The sequence below is a fragment of the Schistocerca gregaria genome, chromosome 1 (assembly GCF_023897955.1).
Source record: "Schistocerca gregaria isolate iqSchGreg1 chromosome 1, iqSchGreg1.2, whole genome shotgun sequence".
NCBI lineage: Eukaryota > Metazoa > Arthropoda > Insecta > Orthoptera > Acrididae > Schistocerca > Schistocerca gregaria.
Genome location: NC_064920.1, coordinates 152,579,315 through 152,589,108, shown reverse-complemented (window position 1 = coordinate 152,589,108; position 9,794 = coordinate 152,579,315). Strand labels below are relative to the sequence as shown.

General features: G+C 45.6%; 1 protein-coding gene across 1 annotated transcript; it reads left to right on the top strand.

Annotated features, from left to right (window-relative positions):
- Nucleotides 1-2,347: 2,347 nt before the first annotated feature.
- Nucleotides 2,348-9,426, top strand: LOC126335097 (cuticle protein 67-like). The gene is made up of 2 exons (XM_049998012.1): nucleotides 2,348-2,377; nucleotides 8,845-9,426. The coding sequence occupies exons 1-2, from the start codon at nucleotides 2,369-2,371 to the stop codon at nucleotides 9,325-9,327; spliced, it is 492 nt and encodes a 163-aa protein (XP_049853969.1). The 5' UTR covers nucleotides 2,348-2,368; the 3' UTR covers nucleotides 9,328-9,426.
- The last annotated feature ends 368 nt before the right edge of the window (nucleotides 9,427-9,794 follow it).

The following is a 9,794-nucleotide window of genomic DNA, read 5'->3' as shown; positions in this document are numbered from 1 at the left end:
ACTTGTCTAATGACGTGACAGAAAAATAAACAGAGGTCGATGGGGGAACAGGCAAGGTATTATCAGATTCAGAATTTAAATGAGCTCTGGGCGACTTAAGATGAAATAAGGCAGAAGGAATAGATAACATTCCATCGGAATTATTATAATAACTGAGGTACGTAACAACAAAATTAGTATTCACTATGATGTATAAGATCTATGAGGCTGACGATATACCTTCAGACTATTGGAAAAACATCATCCACACAATTCCAAAGATAGCGAGAGCCGACAGGTGCGATAATTATCGCACAGTCAGTTTAACAGCTCATGCTTCCGAATTGTTCACAGTAATAACATACAAAACAATGGAAAATAAAATTGAGGATTTGTTAGATGACGATCAACTTGGCTTTAGGAATGGTGAAAGCGTCAGAGAGGCACTTCTGACAGTGCGGTTGATAATGGAAGCAACTAAAGAAAAATCAAGATCCGTTCATCGCATCTGACGAAATGGATAAAGCGTTCGACAGTTTAAATGGTAGAAAATGTTCGAAAGTCTGAGAAAATAGGGGCAAGTTGTAGGGAAAGATAGGTAATATGAAATATGTACAAGAACCAAGAGGTAACGTTAAGGCTGGAAGAGCAAGAACGAATTTTTTGGATTAAAAGGATGTAAGTCAGAGATGTAGTTTTACGACCACTGTTTTGTCTGTAGATCGAAGAAGCAATGACGGAAACAAAAGACAGGTTTGAAGAGTGGAATTAAAGTTCAAGGTGAAAATGAATTAAAGGATTCGCTGAAAGGAATGAACAATCCGACGAGTACAGAATATGAATTGAGAGTAAATCGCCGAAAGACTAAAGTAATGAGAAGTAGCAGAAATGAGAACAGTGGGAAACTTGACATCAGGATTAGTGATGACGAAGCCCATGAAGTTAAGGATTTCTGCTACATAGTAAAAAAAAAAAAAAAAAAAAACAGAAGGAGCAATGAGGGCGTAAATAGCACACTAGCACTGGCAAAAAGGACATTCATGTCTATTAGGCTCAAACAATGGTCTTAATTTGAGGTAGAGAGTGTACGTCTGGAGCACAGTATTGTATGGTAGTGAAACATGGATTGCGGGAAAACCGGAACAGAAGAGAATCGAAGCGTTTGAGATGCGTAGCAGAAGTATGCATAAAATAAGGTGGGCTGATAAGGTAGGTAATGAAGACGTTCTGCGGAGAGCAGGGTAAGAAGGGAGTATATGGAAAACACCGAAACGAAGAAGGGGACAGGATGATAGGACGCATATTAAGACATCAGGGAATATCTTCCATGGTACTATACGGAGCTGGTGGGGGAAAAACTTAAATATATCCAGCATATAAATGTGACGTAGGCTGCAATTGTTACTCTGAGATGGGAGGCACAGGAGAGGTATTTGTGGCAGGCCGCATCAAACCATTCAATAGGCTGATGGCTCCCTCCCCAAAAGAAAGACGTAATATTTTAAAAGACTAGACCTACACTTTTCATTGATTTCTCACCCAGTCAGTGCAAACACCGCTCATCCATAATTTCATAATGTAGCAGTACACGCCCTCTCAGCTGACATCAGGACGTAATGACGATGTTTGGTTTCCGTAATGTGAACAGCAGCTTCCAATTTGTTAGCCTGAATACTTGAGTCAGCGTCCCTCTATGGGTGTCATGTTGAGCTCAGAAAGAGGGTAATGTGTTAGCATTCTCCAGATCTCTCACCAATTGAAAACGTCTAGTCAAAGGTGGCCGAGCAACTGGCTCGTCACATTACGCCAGTCACTAGTCTCGAACTCTGGTACCGTGTTGAAGCTGCATGGGCAGCTGTACCTGTACACGCCATCCAAGCTCTGGTTGACTCAATTCCCAGGCGTATCAAGGCCAATTACGGCCAGAAGTGGTTGTTCTGGGTACTGATTTCTCAGGATCTATGCACCCACATTGCGCGAAAATGTAATCACATGTCAGTCCTAGTATAATATATTTGTCCAATGAATACCCGTTTATCATCTGTAATTCTTCTTGGTGTAGCAATTTTAATGGCCAGTAATGTAGTTCCCACTGGAAGGGCACATGAAATAAGAGAATAGAGGAAGTAGAAATAGGGACAATGCTAGAGGTTCCGACCGTAGTTTGAAAGACAGTATCGCGTGGTATGGAAGGTCTAGTTTAGGGGCAGCAAGTGCTGGGGGCAGTGCTGGGAGGTGGGGCGTGGTGGAGGCGTGTGCGTGGCCACGAGGTGAGCAGCGCCCGGACCTTGCGCACGGCAGGTGACGAAACAGCCAGGCGCGGCCAGACGTATATAAACGCATGGCGGGCGCGCTCCTCTCCAGATTCGCTCTGACCACCACTCACACCATGTACAAGGTAAGAGCGCCGGACCTGCCGCTGCCGTAGCACCACCACTTGGGCGCACTGCACCATAATAGAGCCCGTTGCCGACTTTGGATTGAAACTTGCGCTACCTCTTTGTCTCGCGGATCGTGCAGCTAGCAATTGTGCTCCTTTCGTCATATCTCACTCCATGTTTCTGGACCAGCGTATCTACAGCAGTAGCTTGTCACCCACTGAAGACAAGTCGTCGCTTGAGTGAAAAATCCATCTACTGTGTCAAGTATTTTACTGAAGTCAAATAACCAACCGAGTGTTTTTCCACTTGTCATTTTGGTAAGCTACAATATGACGTTTCAAGCTGTCAACGAATCTCCTTAGGATATTCAAAAATGGTATAAATGGCTCTGAGCACTATGGGACTTACATCTATGGTCATCAGTCCCCCTAGAACTTAGAACAACTTAAACCAAACAAACCTAAGCTCATCACACATCACCAAGTCATCACGAGGCAGAGAAAATCCCTGACCCTGCCGGGAATCGAACCCGGGAATCCGGGTGTGGGAAGCGAGAACGCTACCGCACGACCACGAGCTGCGGACTTGGGATATTCCTCGCAATAGATATCGACCAAAGGGGCACACATGTGAAATCACTCGCTTCCATTCGTATCGCTATCCTGACTTTCCCAAAATCAAGTCAGACAAATCCCGAGACGGTTCCTTAGATGCAGTTGCAACCAATTCGTTTTAAGTTCATCCAGTTTAGTTAGAACCCGTAATGATTTTCCTGAAGACTAGTCTTTCAAATATTTACCTCACTGAAACCTGGTGATGCAAGACGCGACTAAGTACGTTTGGATAGTTTCAGTTTCTTCCCATTCACTTAAAAAAAAAAAAAAAAAATTGGATAGGCTTCGTCCCGTAAATATCAACAGAAATGAGGTATACCAGATAACTTCCCCCCCCCCCCCCCCTAGACACGGCTCAGAATACAGAAAGGGTGGACCTTTAGGACTGTTTACTGGGGATGTGCTCGGAGGAATACAATGACACCATTGTCTTCGTTTGTGAAGACAGTGGTAGTCTTATGCTTCCAACGTTCCCGGGAAAGTATTCAATATCATGTTCTGAGCTTATTACTAGAGAATACCCATATCTGGAGCAAAACTCCTGCCTCTTTTTTTTTTTTAAATGTCTGAGGTGTGAACCAAACTTCATGTCTGTCGTTGACGCACTTGACTCACTGTAGTACAACATCTGTCAGTCGATATTTAGCTTATTGGGACCTGTTGGTGAGAAGCATTTTGCAATCAGTATTTGACCGTCAAGAGGAGATGTGACCGTGAATCGTGCCTGGTTGCCAGACTACGAGCCATTCACTAAAGTTACATAGCATTTTATAGGTCGAGACCAGGCGACTGTCTTGATTCTGATCCTCCTGTTGAATATCTCTCCTCCTTTATTTTCCGAGATCTCGACATGTTTAAATGAACATACGGGCTTTCACCGTTCATCTTCCTAGTTTTCATAATACCATGAAGACAGTCTACAGCCAAGAAGACCATGTAATTTATTATTCGTGTACAAAGTTGCAAAATATATAGCAACTGGAAAAAGACAAGTACATAATTTAATATGCAAAATAGGTATATTTGTATAAAACACACTAATCAAAGAAATACAAAATCAAAAATACGGAATTTACAGCGTTCTCTCAAGCAGGATTCAGTGTAAGCTGCAGCTGTCTTGGTATACTTCAGGAGGTCCCCTCGAGTACATTCTCTGGGTGCATCCACTAACGGACACTTTTATAGTGTTCCGTTGTTCGTGTTTCACCAAACTCGTCAATGTCTGTGTGTCCCCACGGTTTCATATGTTGTTTTGATCGCTCCTCGTCCTTAAGGAGTCTGTCCAACGTTCTCCAGTGCCACCATTCTAGTTGGAAGCACTCGGGCAGAGCTTACTCTGTGATAACGGCTTGTGGATGTCCTTATTATAATGATTTACTAAGTTTCCGTTGGTTGCACTGATTGGCACGGGTTGAAGGGGGTGACACTGGCCATTCATCTGTTTGTTCCTTTGTTTCAAGCTCAGGATTGATCTGACATTTGGTGGGACAATAACCGATAAATCTCCACTCTAGTAGGTCTCAGGGAGCCAGTTATCTTCCTGTAGGTGTCGTTTAGGACCGCATCTACTTTTACAGTGTAACGAGTTATTTTCCAAACTCAGCAACCGAAAAGCAGGTGCCGAATGCTGTCGAACGAAGAACGTTAGCATTGGGGTTCAGAGAATTATGTTGCTAATTACGTGTGATACCTGTCTGGTGTCATTCCACGAACTGTGCTACCCAACCGGCTGCATCTGACCAATATGCCGAAAAAATGAATTAGCCAGGCAAAGAGCTCACCCTGACAATTATTTCACTCAACATCGAAGAATATACACTCCTGGAAATTGAAATAAGAACACCGTGAATTCATTGCCCCAGGAAGGGGAAACTTTATTGGTACATTCCTGGGGTCAGATACATCACATGATCACACTGACAGAACCACAGGCACATAGACACAGGCAACAGAGCATGCACAATGTCGGCACTAGTACAGTGTATATCCACCTTTCGCAGCAATGCAGGCTGCTATTCTCCCATGGAGACGATCGTAGAGATGCTGGATGTAGTCCTGTGGAACGGCTTGCCATGCCATTTCCACCTGGCGCCTCAGTTGGACCAGCGTTCGTGCTGGACGTGCAGACCGCGTGAGACGACGATTCATCCAGTCCCAAACATGCTCAATGGGGGACAGATCCGGAGATCTTGCTGACCAGGGTAGTTGACTTACACCTTCTAGAGCACGTTGGGTGGCACGGGATACATGCGGACGTGCATTGTCCTGTTGGAACAGCAAGTTCCCTTGCCGGTCTAGGAATGGTAGAACGATGGGTTCGATGACGGTTTGGATGTACCGTTCACTATTCAGTGTCCCCTCGACGATCACCAGAGGTGTACGGCCAGTGTAGGAGATCGCTCCCCACACCATGATGCCGGGTGTTGGCCCTGTGTGCCTCGGTCGTATGCAGTCCTGATTGTGGCGCTCACCTGCACGGCGCCAAACACGCATACGACCATCATTGGCACCAAGGCAGAAGCGACTCTCATCGCTGAAGACGACACGTCTCCATTCGTCCCTCCATTCACGCCTGTCGCGACACTACTGGAGGCGGGCTGCACGATGTTGGGGCGTGAGCGGAAGACGGCCTAACGGTGTGCGGGACCGTAGCCCAGCTTCATGGAGACGGTTGCGAATGGTCCTCGCCGATAGCCCAGGAGCAACAGTGTCCCTAATTTGCTGGGAAGTGGCGGTGCGGTCCCCTACGGCACTGCGTAGGATCCTACGGTCTTGGCGTGCATCCGTGCGTCGCTGCGGTCCGGTCCCAGGTCGACGGGCACGTGCACCTTCCGCCGACCACTGGCGACAACATCGATGTACTGTGGAGACCTCACGCCCCACGTGTTGAGCAATTCGGCGGTACGTCCACCCGGCCTCCCGCATGCCCACTATACGCCCTCGCTCAAAGTTCGTCAACTGCACATAAGGTTCACGTCCATGCTGTCGCGGCATGCTACCAGTGTTAAAGACTGCGATGGAGCTCCGTATGCCACGGCAAACTGGCTGACACTGACGGCGGCGGTGCACAAATGCTGCGCAGTTAGCACCATTCGACGGCCAACACCGCGGTTCCTGGTGTGTCCGCTGTGCCGTGCGTGTGATCATTGCCTGTTCAGCCCTCTCGCAGTGTCCGGAGCAAGTATGGTGGGTCTGACACACCGGTGTCAATGTGTTCTTTTTTCCATTTCCAGGAGTGTACATTATAACTTATCTCAGTGTCGAGGTTCACAATAATAATCAAAAACTGTGCAAGGAAAAGGGAAAGTTTTTGCCTTTACCAACTGTAAATCTGCAGAAGAGATTCTATGACACTTTTTATTCCAATTTTCGAAAATTTGGTGCCAAACTCAGTGCTATAGTTTGATTTTTTGAAGTTCTCCATCTTTGTGACTTTGTAGGTGGAGTGTGATGTATAACCGTCGCATTAGTTGGTTGACTAGCAGCCGTGAAACGTACTTACTACAGACTAACCTTCAGTGTACTGAAGGAACTGTCAATATTCATAGAGCGGTTCCAGTATCTCGCTCTTAAATTTACGAGACTTCTGCCCAATGAGTTGTATGAAGCTTTAGATAAACTTCCCATTATCCGTGAATTTAGGAACCTAGCTACATTTTGGATTGTCACTGTCTTGTGTGGCTACATCGCCTCTAGTACCTAGCTGTTCATCATAGATACTATCATTTCTCAAACAGCCTTATTTTTTAATTCTGACATTCATAGAGAGATCTCGTGAGTTCTTTTTATTTCCTGATGTCTGCAAGCTGTTTTGCAGCAACCACCACACCCACATGTCCATTAGAAGGTTAATGCTCCGATTTCTCCAGACGCTACTCACTCCTAATTTCTTAATCATTACTCACAATCCCAGTAATTTGGTCATTGTTACGTTTGGACTTTCCCTCTCTTCTATTAGGGCTTCAGTACACCAACAATATATATCTACAGTCATTAAATTAAATTATTTAGCTGAGGTGGAATAATTTATTTCTTATCAATAGGTTTCTATAAATTATTTACATGTATTTAAGTTTGGTGTGAAACATTCAGATAGTATAGCACGACGGCACTGTGCACTACATAATCTATTTTATTAGTTTGGTTCTAAGCCTCTTACAAAATTGTTTGGAACAATGCATCATGTTTTCGTGGAGCCACTGGGGGTGTAGTTATTTCACAAGCGGCTTTTATTCCTTTCCTGTTTTCGACGTTAATTACTAGTACACTTTTATTAGAAACGGTCAGAAGTGGTTTTTATACCGTTGCTTTCTCCAGTTAAGTTTGTTTCAGTTCATGGTAGACGACATATCGCCTTACATGTAAGTTACTTTGATAGACTGTTCCTAGCATTTGGTCCTAGCTCACTGTCTGTTCTATCATAGACGGGATGCAGCAATTGTCGTGATCTTCCACTGTGTTTCTCCCCAGGTTTTCCTTTCCTATAATGAAATTTACTTTAGACATAATTTTTGAGGCGTGTCGGTCCTGTGACTAGGTTGATGCGACGGCCACGTTTTGCCTGTCCTATGCCAGGCTATTCATCTCACACGCCAATAACCTCGATTATTTCTCGAATCTACTTTTACCCTCTAAAGCTCGCTCTAGTACCTTGGAAATTATTCAGTGATGTTGTAACACACGACCTATCACACTATCAGCTACTCTAGTCATTATTTTCCTGCATATTCGTATTTTAATGGTGATTGGTCTAACAAGACCACCTTCAGTTGCAGCTCAGGTATGAGTTCACTTAATTTTCAGCACTCTTCTGTAACACCACAACTGAAACATTCCGAATCACTTCTTTTCCTGTTGAAAAAGTAACGAAAAGTACGGATGACATTCATTTATTGTGATGACATTCAAATTCATTACGGGACATGAACATTTTAAAGCAATAAATATTTTTCTCCTTCCAACCTGCACGCAGCCCTTGTATATATTGCACGAGATAGCATTTCAAGAAGAATGACAGAGATAGTGTGACGTTTTGAATGACACGGATCAGTGCTTGGCCTGACTCTTAACGTTTCAGTTGGTATTACGCACCGTGCCGTGGTTGCAGTGCTTATCAGGCTGGCGTGCCGGAACATGTGACACATCATCCGCTCCATATTGTCGCTTGTGTTTTGTAGGCTCTCGACAACGAGGTCATCATGCCTTATTGTCGTATGGCGCCTGCAGATTTCCACTGAAATGTGTCTGTGTTCTGTATATCTTGAAGTTTTCGCGCAGTCGTTTCTGAATCCTTGGAGACATGATTTGCTCTCTCTGTCGCTCTCTCTCTCTCTCTACTTGGGGTCAATGTCGCCTGGTCACCGATGCTGTGAAATGTGCACTCATTTAGTTAAAACAATGAAGTAATCAAGTGCCCACATCTTTTAATGAATGAATTTAAATGCACTAGTGTAATTCATTGCGAAATTAATGGTTCTATTTTTTCTGGTTCTTCCTATTTTGAAGGCCAAGGGGCATCCCAGCCCGTTATCCTACTGATCTGCAATTTCACGCAATTCTTTTTTGACATGGATTGGAGCTAAAATCGAAGAGCAAACCAAGGAAAAAAATGTCTTAAGAAATTTAAAATGCCGCACTACTGCTCAGGATTATTTTCATGATTACTTCCCAAGAATTAGTATACAGGCGGCAATAGTGTTGACGATTTATCATTGTATATCAGTGTTTTAAATGTACATAGATCAATCCGCCGTTCTTCGTCAGAAACGGGTCTGATTAATTCCATGCAAAGTGGGATGGTCACGGTACGCAGCTTCACTATTTGTAAATACGAAGTACGTCGCTACCACTAACTGTCCCGTCCCTTACAGCTCGCCGTCTTCGCCGCCGTGCTGGCCGTCGCCCGCGCTGGCTACCTGGCCGCCCCCGCTGCTGTCTCCTACGCCGCCCCCGCCTATGCCGCCCCCGCTTACGCCGCCTACGGCGCCCACGCCGTCGCCCCCGCAGCCATCACCTCCCAGCACTCCAACATCCTGAGGAGCTACGGCAACCTGGGACAGGTGTCCACCTACTCCAAGACCATCGACACCCCCTACTCCAGCGTCAGCAAGTCTGACGTGCGCGTCAGCAACGACGCCGTCGCCCACGTGGCCGCCCCCGTCGCCTACGCCGCCCCCGCCGTCGTCAAGGCCGCAGCTCCCGTCGCCTACGCCGCCCCCGCCGCCTATGCCGCCCCCGCCGTCGTCAAGGCCGCCGCCCCCGCCGTCGGTCTGCTGGGAGTGGCCTACTCCGCCGCCCCCGCCGTCGCCCACATGACCTACAGCAACGGTCTGGGACTCGCCTACGCCTGGTAATCTGACCTCACTTCCTGGCATTCTGAGCTGTCGTGATGATTCAGAGCACTATATTTATTTGTAATTTATTGTAAAATAAATTATAGCATTTTTAATGTGTCCCTTTCTTTGTGAACTGTCTTGTTCCATTCCTTATACACAGCCCTTCACAGCCAACACTATTTGGCTATGACTTCTCAAGCTCTTGTTGGTGACGGCGCTTCAGTCTTCAGCCGGTCACAGAAGTTTTTCATATTACTTAGCACTTTTTTCGCCTCGTGGAATGTTTTTTATCATGAAAAATGCGAAGTCTCATTGTTTTGCAGTCTATATTAAACTATATGTTACTCAACAACAGACTGGCTAGGTTAGTTCAACGCGGGAGAAAGGCGAGGGAATTTGGCATCCAGTAGGACCATCCCTAGTAAGGCATTAACTCACTGCTGTGATGGTACCGTTCTTCACGTTGATGGCAGTTTAACTACAAG